The 18,427-nt window shown below is 43.8% G+C and overlaps 1 protein-coding gene across 1 annotated transcript in view; it reads right to left on the bottom strand.

Moving 5' to 3' along the window:
• LOC143805628 (chondroitin sulfate proteoglycan 4-like) overlaps positions 1–11,206 on the bottom strand; it is a 55,395-nt gene extending 44,189 nt beyond the window's left edge. Inside the window, exon 1 of the mRNA XM_077285150.1 lies at positions 11,041–11,206. Within this exon, the coding sequence (XP_077141265.1) occupies positions 11,041–11,116 (76 nt within the window). The 5' untranslated portion in view covers positions 11,117–11,206. The remainder of the gene's footprint in view (positions 1–11,040) is intronic.
• Between the last annotated feature and the right edge of the window lie 7,221 nt (positions 11,207–18,427).

Below are 18,427 nucleotides of genomic sequence, written 5' to 3'. Positions count from 1 at the left end.
CGAGCAGGTCAGAATGACGGCCGTTTCGCGCTATGCCAGCGCTTCTATGACTCTTTCCAGAGCCATAACTTTTTTATTTTTCCGTCAATATGGCCATGTGGGGGGCTTATTTTTTGCGGGACGAGTTGTACTTTTGAACTATACCATTGGTTTTACCATGTCGTGTAACAGAAAACGAGAAAAAAATTCCAAGTGTGATGAAATTGCAAAAAAAGTGCAATCCCACACTTGTTTTTTGTTTGTTTTTTTTGCTACGTTCACTAAATGCTAAAACTGACCTGCCATTATGATTCTCCAGGTCATTACAAGTTCAGAGACACCAAACATATCTAGGTTCTTTTTTATCTAAGTATTTTACCAGGTAGCAGTAGGCCCCCGGGAGAAGCCCACGTGAAACGCGCGTCGGGGCGGAGCGTGTGGCACCCTTTAGAGTCATGGGTAAGAGGATTTACTTGTAATTATTGATTGTGGTCTAATGTTCAGCTATTGCCTATATTTATAAAAAATACTCACTGGAGGTTTTTACTACATTTCCGCTGACATGACCGCATTGGTTGTTTTTTAATCCAATTTTGCACTGTCACTTTATTGCACATGTATTGGATTTATTATCGCACTGTCACTTTAGTTTGACTTGGATGGACATAGAAAAATATTTATATATATATTTTCCTCTTACTCTTGCTTAGTGGTCCTGCACTTTTGCTGCACCTGTTTTTCCCTTCATCAAATTCTGTCATTGGGCAAACTTGCCAGTAATATATTGTGCATTTTTTGTAATTGATGTATTATATTTAAAATATTTGTGATAAATTCAATTTGGATGCACTATTCTATTTTTTGAGAATGTCTACAGACTTGTACCCCAAGCCCGAACAAGCCCTTTAAATGTATTTCATTAGCCTTGTATACTCAATAAATACCATATATATTTTTAGATATTTTATAAAACTATCCTATATTATTTCAAAACACTCTTTTTCGGTGATTACTTTGTATCTCCGTTCATACTGCACCCACACACACAAATGATACACCATTTGAAAGGTAAACTTGCCCCCTTATGCAAGAAAATAGCCAAACAAGCCACACATCCACGATGTGATCATAAAATACACTTTAAACATTAATTTTCATAAACCTGCAGTAAGGAAAAATGACCTGCAGGTGGCACCACACTACCCCAAAGCACAATACCACAAAGCTGAAACAAATCCTAACATTTGCCTTGGGGGCGTTCCAGGTTGCCAAACTCCTTGCCCAGCCAATTTCAGGCAGGTACATATAAAATATTTGCTACATATGTGGAAGTAGACTAAAAGTAAAACTTTACCTGTTTAAGACTTCAGCTATATAACTGAAGATATAAATGAATGCAGCCTAAAAGGGACTGGACAGGTTCTGAACCATCAGATTTTCAGTATTATTGGACAGTCATTGGAAAATCTATCTTCCGTCTAAGACTGCAGCTTATTGGTGACCTGGAGTCACTTCTGGTTCCAAGTAATAAACTGCAGCGTTGTCATAACTCAGACTGTACATTGTTTCCCGATGGGAGAGCTTGGTGGAAACAACCTTGCAAAAATTAAAAAAAAAATAAATCCAACCATAGGGAAAAAAAGGTAAAATAATCTGCAGATATTACTTTTTTTTTTTTTTTTTTTTTAAAGGGATATTCCCAATTATTATACAATGGTGTAAATACACTCAGTTATGGGTCAATTCTCCATCGTCATTTTTACTGTCAAAGTGGCACTGCTGTACAGGGAGCTGCTCCGTTCACATACACAGGGCTGTGTTGCACTTCCCTACACTGCAGATAGATGGCAGTGTTGCTGTGGAGGGGAAAAAAATGCTGCTTCCCCTGTTCTTTTGCAAGGTCCTCACAATCAGAACCCTTCTGATCAGTAAGTAAAATACCTTTGCTTTTTTTTAATTTAATTGTATATTTTCATAGATAGGACTCTCCTATGATAGGTCATAACTTGTAAAGTGGGGATAACTCTTTTTGAGGGATATTCCATTTTAAAACAAATTATCACCTATCCACTGAGCATGTGCCATTTGCTAGGAGACAATATCTCCCTACGTGCCACGTCTGACTGAGCGATCTGTAATATTAGAGGCATATGGAGGTACAGTAGACGACTCATGCGCCTCCACATACAATATGCGCCCGTACCACGGTGGTGGGCACGAGCCTTTAACACATTATCGTACTCCAAGCTGCTGCACAATCTGGTGCTGAATGGGTTACAGATCCCTAGGGTATTTTCGGAGGGCGAAACGGTCTCAGCTGTTGGACTTGAAAGTGGCACATGACATCTGCTTTCTAATCCCTGTAACTGACAGATTACAAGCCGGAGAAATGGAGATGATAGAGGAGAGACCATCGCTGCAGGCTGAGACTCAACCAGCAGTGAGACAGGAGACAAGACACGTGGACAAATATAGGGGCGAAACGTAGAAAAGGGGCTATCTGGCTCCACTGACTCAGGTGAGCGTTGATGTTATGCCCCCATACACTCATCGAGACACATGCACACGGCTCGGTTGGTGTCATAACGTCTACATAACGCTCACCTCCAATACAGGAGTGCAGCCGGATAAACCCTTTAAGAGACCTTTAATGGTGGGGGAGAAGACTTCATATTGTGTTTGGAAAACTCTCTAGGCCTCTCCTGTTCACAACTGCCTACAATGGGACACCCAGTTCAACTGACTGCCGATGAATCCAGCGGTGTAGAGATTAATTTTTACGCATGACTTAAAGGGATGTTCCCATCTCCAATATGTAGTGGGTGTAATACTAAAAATATAAGCAAATACCTCCATTTAGAAATGTAGTATAGTTCTTCTGATTCGCTATGTCAACCCATGTGCAGGGCATTGCAGTAGCTTAGGCATCCATGGTTACGACCACTCATAATTAATGACAGTTAGTTGTTATTGGTTGCTACCATGGATACCTAAGCTACTGCAATGCCCTGCACACGTGGGAAAGCGACATAGAGAATTAGAAGAACTATACTACATTTCTATTTGGAGGTATTTGCTAATAATAGTTATACCTAATACATATTTAGAATGGAATCTTAGAGATGGGAATGCCCATTTAATATTTATAGCTTTTTTTTATACTCATTCATATAAATAAGAACCGTCACTAGATTTCAGAAGAGAAACATTACATTTCTTAGATGGGATGAGGCTGGTGTACTTGCGCTGAAAATCCAAGTCAGAATGGCTGTATGATTCTGAAATTAAAATGAGAATTAGGAAGCCAGCTAACACTAGTCTCCAATTCCTCATTTTGTTACAAGCTGAAAAAAAATTATTCTGCAGCCATTCTGACACGAATTTTCACGGTGAGTACACCAGCCTCATCAGGTATGGGAGATAGATTTAAAAATCTATGCAGCTCGTATTCTGAAACCTAGTGACAGATCCACTTCAGGAAGTTAAAAAAGGACTTAGAAATCAATAAATTTGGGCTTAACATTAACAAAATGGATTCCTTCTTGGTCTCCGAAGCAGGTATTGGGAATCTCCTGGGGTGCTCGTTGTGTCATAACATCAGTGGGACATCAGGTAGCCGGAGAGGCCAATTATGAGCAGTAATAATAATGTTTTGTGAGATCTGGCCCGATGTCACTATAAGTATGCAGCGAGGTACAAAAGTGGTGAGACACGCATGAGACCGGAGGCTGGGAATGACGCTGATAAACAAGGTGGACAAGATTACTTTTCTTGTTGAGCTTTATAGATGAAGCGTGAGATCACCAAGGGCGAGATGTCACCCAGGGAGCGATTGCTCTTTGGGGCGCTTGGATTTTATGATTCAGTTTATATCATCGAGGTTTGCAAAGAGTAGAGGAAAATTTAGGAAACTCTCCCAGTGGAGCAAATTAACCTATGGTTGATTTAACCTGTTCCTGACCATGGGAATTTTTGTGTTTGCGCTTTCCGTTTTTTCCCCTCCCCCTTTCTGTAAGAAGATTTGTAGTTTTAACCAGTTCCCAACCGCCGACAGTGAATAAACGTCGGCACTTGCTATGCTGTGCCAAAGTTTGATTACGGTTGACAGTCATGCAGCGCTCGAGACCCCCACACACCCCCAAGCGCAGGAATTCCGATACAGAACGCTAGATCTGAACTGGTAACATAAAAAAACTGACCGTCACATCCAAACATAAATCAGGTCTGGACAGGCGCTTACTTACCTAGAGTCGCCAACTCATATACAATGAAACAGATAAGGCAGCACTCTGTAGCGCCATAGCATGCAAACATAAAATATGAAAATTTAATTGCATTACTGCACTAGAAATATGAAAAATTGAGGGCATAAATTCATGTGTACCTGGCAGCCACGTTAAGGCGTTTCTCCTTGCCAGGACCTAATGCCAATCCTCTCTTAGACAGCCTACATCTCTCTGGGAACCTAGCAGGATCCCACACCCCTTCACAGAGATATAGACTTTAGTCCAAGAGAGGATTCACATTAGGTTCCAAGAGAGATGTAGATTGTCTAAGAGAGGATTGGCATTAGGTCCTGGCATCGAGAATCGCCTTAAAGGGAACCTGTCACCCCCCAGAGCGTTTTAAGTAAAAGAGCCACCTTCAGAAGCACTAAGGCTGCATTTTGTGAAGGTGGCTCTTATGTTTAGCATCCCTAGGAATGCTGAAATAATCACTTTTATAAATTTTGCGCCATACCTCTATTGTGTCCTAGAGGTATGTCTTCTCCCCCGGTCTCAACCGCCTCCGAGACATCAATCATCCCCCTGTGTCCTCCGGGCGCCGCCTCCTCTCTGTCATGAAGTCGCCGGCACCTTCGTGTAGCGGAGGCCTCAGATCCCGTCCTGCAGTGTGTTATGATGTATATTCACACTGCGGGACTGGGAATCTGGCGCCTGCGCAGTGGAGCGGGTCACCATGCTCCACTGAAGATAGTGCCGAAGTCTCGCGAGAACACAAGCAAAATGACAAACCCCACCCCAAAAAAAAAAAATCCTGATTTGCTGGTTTTTGATCATTCTGCCTCCCAAAAATCAGAATAGAAAGCGATCAAAAAATGTCATGTGACCAAAAATAATACCAATAAAAACATCTATTCATCCCGCAAAATACAAGCCTTCACATGACTGTCAGCAGAAATATGGAAAAATTATAGATCTCAAAATATCACGATGCAAAAACTTTGTTTTTGTATAAAAGGCGTCTTTTAGTGTGTGACAGCAGCCAAACATGAAAACCTGATATAAATCTGGTATCACTGTAATCGGACCGACCTGAAGAATAAAGTCGCCTAATCACTTATACCGCACAAGGAACAGCGTAAAAAATAAACAACACTTATTATTCAGTTGCTGTTGATTTGTTCATTTTACCTCCCAAATATCGCAGTAGGGATCGGCTCACATTTATTCTGCGCCTTGAGCTTACACCAGGGTTTCAGTGTTAATCTTTGAAATACGTGAATCAGAAGAAATCCCCCCAGGGGAAGATTCCCTATAATGAGGTAGAAAGAGGCACTGTGGACACCGCCTGACCTATGAGCCGGCAATATCTGTTTTAGGATTGCATAAAAGTGCAGACAACCACAGTTTTGTGCACTTATAAAAAGAAGGACAACGCTGAACAGAGGCTGGAAGGAGTCCAGAGTAACTCTGCTGCCTCATTATAGTAAATGGATCGCTCAGGGTTTCATCTGAATCACGTCACTCGAAAATTTAGATGTAAACCCCAAAATAAGTGCTCAGCGTAGAGCGCCGGATAAATGTGATCATAAATGTTATGTAAAATGTTCCCAAAGAAAGCTTCAACTCAATCCACAAAAAAAAATCAAGTCCCCACTCAGGTCCTTCATCTGTTAACGGAAATATAGCAGGCTTCCATGTTACTAGTAGTACAAAGGCTCTGGAAAGTGAAATGGCTCCAAGTCCCCCAAAAGAAATTCAGCAAATTCTGCGATGCCAGAACCAAATGTCCTCCTCCCTTCTAAGCCCCACAGTGTACTTAAACCACATTTAGCATCCACATTTGGCATTTCTGTAGCACTGAGTGCTTGCTGTAACAACCTGGCTAGCATCACTGCATGACCTCCCATCCCCACCCACTTTTCACTCAAACTCACTCAGTTCTCTGGTCCATGCTCGGAGTTCTCTCTGCTGCCAGCTCCATGCTGTGTGCCTCATGTCTGCTGCTTGCTCTGTGCATGTCTTCTGTGTGCATATGGGGGCGGCGCCGGCAGTTCCTGTGTTTTATTGAAACAGTGTGCACCCTGCTAAGGTGTCCCCGGCCAATTGCCATGAGGCTTCCTGCACTTAAGAATTCCCCACCCACTGGTGGGGGCCTGTGCAACCTACTCCCTCAGTCAGTTCTTTGCTGCTGAGGTGCCAGGCCCTGTCTGTTACTCTTATGTCCGCCACCCAGTGGGGCGTTGTACCCTGGTCTGTGTCCTGTGTTTGCCACCCAGTGGGGCTTCGTACCCTGGCCTATGTCCGCCACCCAGTGGGGCATCGTACCCTGGTCTGTGTCCTGTGTTTGCCACCCAGTGGGGCTTCGTACCCTGGCCTGTGTCCGCCACCCAGTGGGGCGTCGTACCTTGGCTTGTGTCCGTGTCTCTGTGCCTGGTCCCATTCCTGACTCTGTCTTAGTCTAGTCCTGTTCCTGTGTTCGTTTATATCCCTGTCTTGGTTTGCTTTATATGGTGTGCGTACTTTGTGGTGTCAATTTGATCACTGCACCCCTAGATAAATTCATTGAGAACTTTAGTTTGTATAATGGGGTCACTTACGGGGGTTCTGCTGCCCTGGCACCTCAGGGGCTCTGCCAACGTGACATGGCACTCGCAAACCATAACAGCCAAATCTTCACTCCAATATGGCGCTTTTTCCCTTCCGAGCTTTGCCCTGGGCCTCATAAGTAGTTTTCGACCACATATGGAGTATCGGTGTATTGCGTATTAAATTGTACTGTTAGTTTTCTACTATTATCCACTTTGAAAACTACAAACTAGGGGTCAAAACAACATTTTATTTTAAAAAAATTGTAATTTTTCATTTACTCAGCCCAATGTTATACAATTCTATGAATCACCTGAGGGTTAAAATTGCTCACTACACCACTAAAAGAATTCCTCGAGAGCTATAGTTTCTAACCTGGAGTCACTTGTGGGGGTTTCTGCTGTTTCGGCATGTCAAGAGCTCTTCAAATGTGACATAGCATTCACAATCTGTTCCAGTCAAAATGGCAATCTTTCCCTTCTGAGTCCTGCCGTGCACCCAAACCGTAGTTTTTCAGAAGATATATTGGGTATCTGCGTGCTCAGGAGAAATAGCACAACAAATTGTATGGTCCATTATCTCCTGTTACCCTTGTGAAAATTAAAAATTTGAGACTAAAGCAACATTAATGTGGGAAAAATGAGACTTTATTTTCACAGCTCAACGTTATAAAATTCATTTAAGCATCTGGGGGTTGAAGGCGCTCACCACACATATAAATTCCGGAGTCTCCAAAATTGGGTCATTTGTGTGGTGGTTGCAACTGTTTAGACACATCAGGGGCTCTGTAAACACAACATTGTCTGTTAGCTATTCCAGCCAATTTTGCGTTTTAGTCAAATGGCGCTCCTTGCCTTCCGAGCCCTGCTTGGGGCTAAAGGAACATCTTTGCGGGGAAAAAGGTAAATTTTCAGTTTTTCCTTCCACACTGCTTTAATTCCTGATAAGCACCTGAAGGGTTAATCAACTTCTCGGTGTGGTTTTGAGCACTTTGAAGGGGTGCAGTTTTTAGAATGGTGTCATTTTTTACTATTTTCTGACATTTTAGAATTTTTTACTATTAGTTTACTATTATCTGACATAACCCTTTTAACCCTTCTAACTTCCTAACAAAAAAAAATGATGCTGATGTTTTAAAGTACACATGTGGGAAATGTTAATTATTAACTATTTTGCTTGACATATCTCTCTGGTTTAAATGGGTTGTCCACCATGATGACAACCCCTTGTTGACCAAAATGGCCCCGATAAAATAATACGTAAAGCTCTTCTCCCGTGTCGTCACCGTTCGAATAGTCTGAATTCGGAGACAGAGATGCCAGCGCTCAATCAGCGCTGGTGTGACTGTGTCCGCCTTCAGACAAATCGAACGTGTGACAATAGCATTGGAGCCCTGGGAGAACTAGTGCCGGCACCGACACGGGAGTATAGGCTTTAGCATTGTATTGGGGCTAAGCAAGGGGTATGACCAGAAGTTGTCCAGGTAGTGGACAACTTCTTTAAGGTTACATAAATAAATAGTTTGTAAATTCAAATATTTTCACCAACAAATGCGAAAAAATATTAACCCAAATTTACCACTAACATGAAGTACAATGTGTCATGAAAAAACATCTGCTGTCTTCTCTCATGACATCTCTTCTTTGACCTGTGTACCCCATGTGCTCTCGTACACGGTCAGACACAGACAATTTTTAAAATGAACTTTCGCTCATGGGAAAACCCCTTTAATGTGACCGGCTACCTCTGCCTGTAGACACGTCGCGCCTTCTGCTGCCGGGATCACCCAAATGATTCAATGCGTAGGCGCAGTAAATCAGACCGCCGCCATCTCTGTGCAGACAGATAGCGGCGGTCACATTAAAACTGTGCATGCACTCCTCCTGTACAAAGATGGCGGCAGTCAGTGAATCATTCAGCTGATCCCGGCGGAGGCGTGTTCGCGAAGGGGGTCTGCTGGTGGTACGGCGCCAGAGGCTGCGTACGGCGCATACAGTGTGTGTGGTGCGTACAGAGTATACAGAGTGTGTGTGTGTGTGTGGTGCAACGGTGTTCCGCTGGTGGTACTGCGCAAGAGGCTGCGTAAGGTGTATACAATGTGTCTGTGGTACGTACAGCGTATACAGTGTGTGTGTTGCGTACGGCGTATACAGTGTGTGTGTGTGGTGCCAACGGCATATACAGTGTGTGTGTAGTGCGACGGTGTTCCGCTGGTGGTACTACGCAAGAGGCTGCGCGCACAGTGTATACATCGTGTGTGTGGTGTGTACGGCGTATAAAGTGTGTGTGTGGTGTGTACGGCGTATACAGTGAGTGTGTGTGTGGTGTGTACGGCATATACAGTGTGTGCGTGTGGTGTGTACGACATATACAGTGTGTGTGTGATGCGTACGGCGTATACAGTGTGTGTGGTGCGTACGGCATATACAGTGTGTGTGTGTGGTGCGTACGGCATATACAGTGTGTGTGTGGGGTGTACGGCATATACAGTGTGTGTGTGGTGTGTACGGCATATACAGAGTGTGTGTGTGTGTGTGTGTGTGTGTGTGTGTGTTGCGACGGTGTTCCGCCAGTGGTACCACCAGCAGTTTCCATATTGAGACACCCATTACTTGGGTGTCCCAATATGGAGGTCGGTGAACTTCTGCTGCTTGGAATTCTGGGATCCGGACACATCTGGATGGAACAGAATGTGAAGACATTACAAGGTAAGTATATATTAAGATGCTACAAATTTTGTAGCATTTTGTGAAATATGCATTTTTTTTAGTTTAAAAAAAAGGCACAAAAATGTGAAAAAAAAACAACAAACATTCTGACTGTGCAAAATCTGCGCGTCAAATGATAAATCGCGACTGTGAAAGGCAATAGTTGTCCCGTTCACAACTTGTCTTGGGCTTTTTTTTTTACAGACATTTTTCTTTTTCCAAAAGAAAAAAAAAAAAAAAAAGAAAAAAAAGAAAAAAAAGAGCATGAACCGCACATCCCAAAATCATACGTTGATCTAAAGCCGCTAGGCAAAAATTAAAATACTGAACATGAGGTTTTCAGTTTAACATTCTGATCAGACTGTATGAAGCCCACTGCCCCTTCACGGCAAACCTCGTATTTAAATTTTTGCCTAGCGGCTTTAGATCAACGTATGATTTTGGGATATGCGGTTCATGCTCTTTTTTTTTCCTTTTGCACATAGCATGTACTTGTCTCTTTTTTTGGACCAGCACTCCTCCCATTTGGCTCAGGTGATTTTAATTAGCAGGAGACTGCAAAGTAAGGGGTCTAGCCCATTTTGGCTCTCACTGAAGAGCTGGAGGAAGGTGAGTATATTAATTCTCCCTTCATTTTGGTGCTGGTGCTGTGTGGCGGCCATTGTTGCCGTGGCTTTGTGCTGGTGGGGCGGCGCGGTCTGGAGTCAGGGGGGCTCAGTCTCGCAGCATGGGTGCTGTGGGGCAACAGGCCGTCCGCCCTGCTGGTGCATGGCCTCTGCGGCGGTGGTCGCCGCACGGCTCCGCTCCGTTAGGGCGTTAGGACCCACTACGAGGTTTGCCGTGAAGGGGCAGTGGGCTTCATACAGTCTGATCAGAATGTTAAACTGAAAACCTCATGTTCAGTATATAAATTTTTGCCTAGCGGCTTTAGATCAACGTATGATTTTGGGATGTGCGGTTCATGCTCCTTTTTTTTTCTTTTTGCACAAAGCATTTTTCTTTTTCCGTCTTGTGCTATTCCTTGACTTTTTTTTTTCCTTTCTCAAATTTAATCAGAATTTATTTTCACCTCTCTCCTGTTTGGCGACATGATAGCACACAAATCTGCACATTCCACTAAACAGATCATGAAAAAAAAGGAACTTTAAAAAAAGGTGCAAATAGAAGGATAAATATGGAGAAAAAAATAATAAAATCACAAAAACTGAACAAAACAAATGCACAAAGGTAATAATGAGCGGCGCCCTAAGACTTTAATTGACACCGCAAAATGAATTGATGTGCAAATGACCACTTTATCAGAGTTTTGTGCCCCCCTTTCAGAAAGAAATGCCAGTCACACGGCCCTATAAACACAAGGGGAGCAATGACCCAGTGAGTGACAGCAAGCAGAGCTCCTGAACATGGCGGACACAAGGCAGCGCACCTTCTCACTGAGCCACAAGGTGCAGAAAGCAAAACTTCAGTGACCTCCCAGTTAACCCCTCTGAGCCGGGATCCCAGGCTCCATGCCAGGCGGCGGGGGCGCAGCTGCCTCTTACCTGGGGAGGCGCGGACACCGGAGCTCCAGCACAGCGCGGCGCCCAGGAGCAGCAGCACAGCCCGGGGCACGCTCATGCTTCCTGCCGGAGTTCATGGACTCCTCTGCCCCGGGTGCCCCTCCGTCCCCTCTGCCGGAGCACGCACGGCGGCGGCGGCCTGACGTCAGGGGCCGGGAGGAGGCTCCGAGCGGTCTGTCTGCAGCCGAGGAGGAGGGGACACAGGTCTGCTGGGGAACTACAACTCCCAACACGGCCACCATCACGGACACACACACCTCTCGGAATTAAAGACTTTTTAACTTACTTTTTCCCCCACTTTTTCAAAGAAACGTGTATTTTTTTTTTTGTAGATTTGAATTACTTCATTTTACCTTGTAATTTAATGAAAAATGATGTTCAGGATCAGGATGCAGCAGAAGTGACTGTATTCTGTGAGTGGCGATGGTTTTGGGGATAGCAATGCTGGAGAATCATGGCGGTGTGCGGTGCCGCGCTGTGGGGGGTTACAAGTCTGCAGTCACACAGAGGGCCTGCAGACTTTCAGCAAAAGACCGGACAACCCCATTAAATGGTTAAGTTCAGGGCCGACTGCAGGTTTTCATGGGCCCCAGCCGAAAGACTCTCAGTGGCCCCTTTTAACACATACCACAATTCGTTGTGCACCGATACGGCAGAGAAATATACGTATAGCACAATGCCAAAGATTTCACTTCTTAAATTACTGATATCTATTGTAAATTCTACAATAGCTCAGCATAGTCCTCCATACAGTATTATGGTCACCACATAGTCCGTCATACGGAATAATGAGCCCCATATAATGCTCCATACAGAATAATGGGCACCCCATAGTCCGCCATACAGAATAATGAGCCCCATATAATGCTCCATACAGAATAATGGGCACCCCATAGTGCTCCATACAGAATAATGGGCACCACATAGACCGCCATACAGAATAATGAGCCCCATATAATGCTCCATACAGAGTAATGGGCACCACATAGTGCTCCATACAGGATAATGGGCACCACATAGTCCTCCATACAGAATAATGAGCCTCATTAAATGCTCCATACTGAATAATGTTAGCCCCCCCGCGTAAGCACAGAAAGAAATACAGCGGGGGTCTCATGGCCTCACAGGCCCTATTGGAATTATATGGCTTCTGTACTGAGAGGTCAGATAAAGGTCAAGCCAGTCAGCTGTGAATCTTAGATTCTGGTTTTAACCAGTTTTGGCTAGTTATTGGCGCCCATTTTTTAGCCGTTTTTATTGGCTGTTGGGATTTTGGGCGCCTGATTTTAGATTATATAAACCCTGGTTTCAGGGGTTTTTGTCATTCAGTGAAGAAGGAAGAAAAGAAGAAGAAGTACCTTGAAGATGGAGAGCCTACTTCAACAGATCCTGACCAGAGCCGGCGCAGAGGGTGGAGTGGACTGGCTTCAGCGCTGCCTGGCCATAGAACCTCTGGCGGCGGCAGCTGAGTCGGTCCCTCCTCCTGCAGAAGTCTCCTTCCAGCCGCCGGGTGAAGCTCCGTTCCAGCCGCCGGATCAAGCCCCCCTCCAGCCGCCAGGGCAAGCTCCCCTCCAGCCGCCGGGTCATCCTTCCGCAGTGCCGCCACCATCCCCTGCTTCGGTGCGGCTTAGGAGGCAGAGGATTCCATATTCACCTTCAGCGTCGCCGCCTGCCTCTAGCCGCACCAGACAGGAAGTGAGGGGAAAGTCTCAGCGCCGCCCTCCTCGGAAGTCACGCAGCCCAGCGCGAGACTTCCGCAGCCGTCAGGATGACAGAGCTCCATTCTCAGCAAGTGCTCCAGACAGGAGGCCCGCACCTCACCGCGGCCGTAAAAGCGCTGCGGTGTCAGCGGCTCCTGCAGCGGCATCTACTTCAGCTGCCTGCCATGCAATCCAGGAAGATCTGGTGACGTCCCAATCTGAGGAAGAAGAGGAATCGCCGCTCGCAGCAGCTTCCAATGTGAGCTTGCCTAACTTGGAGGGCTTGAGCTCCTGCTGCTGCCGAGATCCCAAGACCGGTCTTCAAGCATCGAGGGGTGAGACTATTAATGTACCTATGTCTGTCCCTCATTCTCAACTCTCAAACTTAATAAGGAAAGTGTTAGCTGATACCTTGAAGGAAATTATTCCTTCTACTCCAAGCACAGCAGATGTGCCTATTGCTGCGGGTTCTAGTACATTACCCGCTAACACTTTCCCTATTAATACTTTTAAAGAAGCTCTGACTTGTGAGTTATCCCCTTTAGGATTCCACTTGAGCTCTGCTGTTAAAGAGCTCATTTGGAATAATCAATATGTGGATATTTTTTCCTTACTACCTAAGAAAGATCAGCTTGTTAGATCTGATAAAAAGGAGGACAAAAACGAGTCAGATGAATTTAAACGCACAAATTCTAAATCCTTTAACAATTGGGTGCAAGCATTCGCCATTTTTGCTGCAGTCCTGGGGGAAAAGTCCCCCCATCTCTGCAGCAAATTATTTCAACATTTAGACATCATACTGGAAGCTTATCGGAACTTCGGCGGGTTCGCCTGGCTGAGTTACGATGAAGCTTTCAGGCACAAATTATCAGTTCATCCTGAGCTCCATTGGGGAGTGAAGGATATTGGATTGTGGATTAATTTGATGCTTCCACAAAGGCACAATAATACTAGGCAGATCCCCTCTAACTCTTTGAAACGGGGCGTTTGTTTTGCCTTCAATGATTCCTTTTGCAAATGGAATAACAATTGCAGATTCCGCCACGAATGTTCATTCTGTGGCAACTCACACCCAGTGGCCAAATGTTTCAAGAAACAAGCAGCTCAGCAGCCCTCTTCCAGGGAGCACATTTCAAAAAGCACAGACACCAGTGATTCTAGCAAACATGTCCCCATGGCTAAGCAGATTTCCAGATCAGGGGATCAGTAATTTGTTGTTTTCTGGTTTTTCTGAAGGATTTTTTGTACCGAAGTTTAAAGGGGAAGGCTGTTTGATTGCTTCTAATCTACCTTCTTTGAATGCCAACCCAGAAGTAGCTAGGGAAAAAATTTTGAGTGAAATCCAGTTGGGCAGGGTCGCAGGCCCTTTTGAAACGCCTCCGTTCTCTAATTTTCGTACATCCCCTTTGGGTATAGTTCCTAAAAAGGAGGGCTCATTTAGATTAATTCATCACTTATCGCACCCACCGGGTTCATCTCTGAACGATGAGGTGGATAAGTCTTTAATTTCAGTATCTTACTCGTCATTTGATTCTGCATTGGAGATCCTTAGGAAATTCGGCTGCAATGCTTTGATGTCCAAATCGGACATCAAATCTGCGTTCAGGCTTCTCCCCGTCCATCCATCCGGTTTTAATTCTCTAGGTTTTTATTTTGATGATTGTTTCTTTTTTGATAAGTGCTTACCCATGGGTTTTTCGTTGTCCTGCTTTTATTTTGAAAGCTTTTCCTCTTTTCTTCATTGGGTCCTGCAAACTACTTGTAAGGAGGCGGGTATCCTCCATTACTTGGACGATTTCTTATTTGTTGGTCCTTTTGGCTCCTCTACATGTGAGGACGCCCTTAATAAATTTATTCATATGTGCGAATACTTCGGCATCCCTATTGCCCATGAAAAGACAGTTGGTCCTTCTCGTTCCATTGAGTTTTTGGGAATTACTCTGGATTCTGAAAAAATGGAATCTCGACTTCCAGTGGATAAAATCTTGAAACTTCATGCTGCTTTATCTAATTTTTTGTCAAAAGAGAAGGTTACTCTTAAAGAAATACAATCCTTGTTAGGTTTGTTGAATTTTGCAGTTCGGGTGATTCCGATTGGTCGGGCGTTTTGTAGGAGTTTATATGATGCCACCAAAGGTGTATCTTCACCCCACTCGCATATTAGGATTCATTCTGCTTTGAGGGAGGATGCCAGAATATGGCTTTCCTTTTTATCAGAGCATAATGGTAGATCCTTGTGGCAGTCATCATTTGTGAAAGCGGATTCTTTTCCGTTTCTTGTTTCGGTTGACAAGCATCTCGGCGGTAGCATCATTTTTGCTTCGCATTGGAGTTATTTTCATTGGCCAGCGAATTGGGTTTCTGAGCGTTTTGTTTCTAATTATACAGCACTGGAAATTTTTTCTATTTTTGCCGGAGTTTACACCTGGGGGTCTCTAATGCAGAATTCCAGACTTTTATTTCTTTCCCCCAACCAGTCGGTGGTTTTTGCCATTAATACTTTATCTTCGAAAAATACACTCGTAGCCAAAATTTTGAGACAATTGGTTTTTTTATGCCTAAAAAATAATATATGGCTGAAGGCTAAGCTGGGGCAGAGTAAGCTTATAAATTTAACGGACTCTTTACTTAATCGTCAGTGGTCGAATTTTTTTCTACAGGTTCCCAGTGCGGATTCGGAAGCAACCCTCTTATCCCCTTCAATCTGGGACACGATTGCCTTTTAATACCGCATTTTATTAAAAATTCATTATCCGAAAGATCATGGGCTGATTATTCAGCCGCATGGCGTAATTGGAATAATTTTTGCGAGTTAAACTACTTTGACCCTTTGGTTTCGAACCCTATGGCAGCGCTCAAATTTGCTGCTGACATGGCCCAGAGGGGTCTGTCATACTCCGCTATAGCGAAATGCCTTGCGGGAGTTTCTTTTTTCCTGAAACTTTCAGGTAACATTCCTTTAACGAATCTATTTCCAGTGAAACAATTTTTGAAGGGTCTGAGAAAGTCTAATTTTATGCCTGATACTAGAAGACCTATATCTTTACCGTTACTCAAAGATTTATGCTCTAGTCTCATCCATGTTTGTTTGAATTCTGAGGAGGCGCTATTATTTAGCGCCATTTTTTCTTTATCATTTTTTGGGGCATTGCGGATTGGCGAAGTAGTGTCTACTAAGAAATCTAAACCTTCAGGACTCATGTTATCTGATATTCAAATTCACGAAATCTTTTTAATCCTTTTTATTAGGAGATCAAAGACGGATCAGTTAGGTAGAGGTACGAGGTTAAAAATTAACGCAGTTTCTGATCCAGCCATTTGCCCTGTTAATAATCTGTCTATTTGGTTTCAGACTAGACCTGTGAGTCAAGGCCCACTGTTCATTCATAGGGACGTATCACCGGTCACTGTATTCCAATTTAATTTTATCCTGAAGAAGTGTTTGACTTTCTTGAACTTGAAACATTTGAACATTACTTCCCATTCTTTTAGAATCGGAGCGGCTACTGAGGCCTCTAGGGCTGGGCTTTCTGAGTCTGGAATAAAAGAATTGGGTAGATGGAACTCCAAGAGATTCAAACTGTATATTAGACATGATCTTTATGATTATTAATTATCGATTTTGTTTTAGGTCCATTAGTTATCTGGATAGTCGGACATTCTTTTGTCTTCTGGGCCCAGAAGAGGGCTAGTCAGCGAGTTTACACAGAGAACTTATCTTTTAATCCATCAGTTTTTCAGGTTTGGTGGCTTGCTGTTCGAGGTTTGAGCTGGTTTTCCTTGGTTACTCAAGTTAGAAAATGGCTGGAAGAATACCCTTCTCCCGATTTAATTATTTTTCATGTCTCTGGTAACGATCTCGGAAAAATCAGGACCATGGACTTGTTAGCTACTATGAGATCAGATATGATTGGTTTTAAACAATTATTGCCGCATTCGTTTTTTGTTTTTTCCGAGATCGTTCCCAGACTTCTGTGGTATAATAACAGTTTTTCTTTCTTGGAAAAAATACGCAAAAGAGTAAACAAAGCGATGGAGAAATTTTTTCCTTTGGTTTCAGGTTTCTCTTTCAGGCATTCCGACCTAGAAGGTTTCTTACCGGGTCTTTATAGACGCGATCTGGTTCATTTATCGGATATCGGATTGGACATTTTCAACCTTGACCTACAGTCGATTATTGAAAAATGGCTGTGTGGTGGTGGGGGGGCCACGTCTCGTTGAGACCTGGCCTGGTGGGAAAATCACCCATGTATGGGTGGATTGGTGTTATGGAGAAGTATGGAACTTTGGTTTTAAGATATGAGTATATTTATTGGTATTTATTTAACTTATGTAACCCTAATAAACTACACGGCCATTTTTATCCACATTAAAAGTGTTTGGTTTTTTCTTGTATGAATGGGTTTTGTGAGGCCATGTTAGCCCCCCCGCGTAAGCACAGAAAGAAATACAGCGGGGGTCTCATGGCCTCACAGGCCCTATTGGAATTATATGGCTTCTGTACTGAGAGGTCAGATAAAGGTCAAGCCAGTCAGCTGTGAATCTTAGATTCTGGTTTTAACCAGTTTTGGCTAGTTATTGGCGCCCATTTTTTAGCCGTTTTTATTGGCTGTTGGGATTTTGGGCGCCTGATTTTAGATTATATAAACCCTGGTTTCAGGGGTTTTTGTCATTCAGTGAAGAAGGAAGAAAAGAAGAAGCCCACCCTCCCTCCCCTTTTTGTAAATGCTTGTATTTCTTGTCGTGTAGTTAATTGTGGGAAAATCACCCATGTATGGGTGGATTGGTGTTATGGAGAAGTATGGAACTTTGGTTTTAAGATATGAGTATATTTATTGGTATTTATTTAACTTATGTAACCCTAATAAACTACACGGCCATTTTTATCCACATTAAAAGTGTTTGGTTTTTTCTTGTATGAATGGGTTTTGTGAGGCCATGAGCACCACATAGTCCGCCATACAGAATAATAAGCCCCATATAATGGGCTCCATACAGAATAATGGGCACCACATAGTCCACCATACAGAATAATGAGCCCCAAATAATGCTCCATACAGAATAATGGGCACCACATAGTCCGCCATACAAAATAATGAGCCCCATAGATTGCTCCATACAGAATAATGAGCCCCATATAATGCTCCATACAGAATAATGAGCCCCATATAATGCTCCATACAGAATAATGGGCACCACATAGTACTCCATACAGAATAATGGATACCATATAATGCTCCAAAACAGTATATGCTGATCTCCACATAATGCTCCAGTATATGCTGGGTCCCATATAATGCTCCAGTATATGCTGGGCCCCATATAATGCTCCTGTATATGTATATGTTGGGCCCCAATGCCCATATAATGCACCAAATATTAAAAAAATAAAAATGAAATACTCACCTCTCCTCCTGGCCGTTGCTCTGTTCTGGACCTCCGCGTCGGCGTCTTCCGGCTTTCTGATCTGTGACTGTACAGGCAGGGGGCGCACACTAGTTGCATCTTCACGCCCTCTGACCTGAAACGTCACAGAGTCAGAAGACGCAGCAGCGGAGGAACAGGCAGAGGTAAGTATTGCAAGTACCAGGGCCCTGAGCAACCGGGGGGGCCCCTTTATGGGTGCTGGCAGCGGGCTCCCATAGCATGCCGGTGTCCCCGGCGGCGAG

Source organism: Ranitomeya variabilis, chromosome 1 (assembly GCF_051348905.1).
Source record: "Ranitomeya variabilis isolate aRanVar5 chromosome 1, aRanVar5.hap1, whole genome shotgun sequence".
Lineage (NCBI taxonomy): Eukaryota > Metazoa > Chordata > Amphibia > Anura > Dendrobatidae > Ranitomeya > Ranitomeya variabilis.
This window is presented reverse-complemented; position numbering and strand designations above follow the sequence as displayed.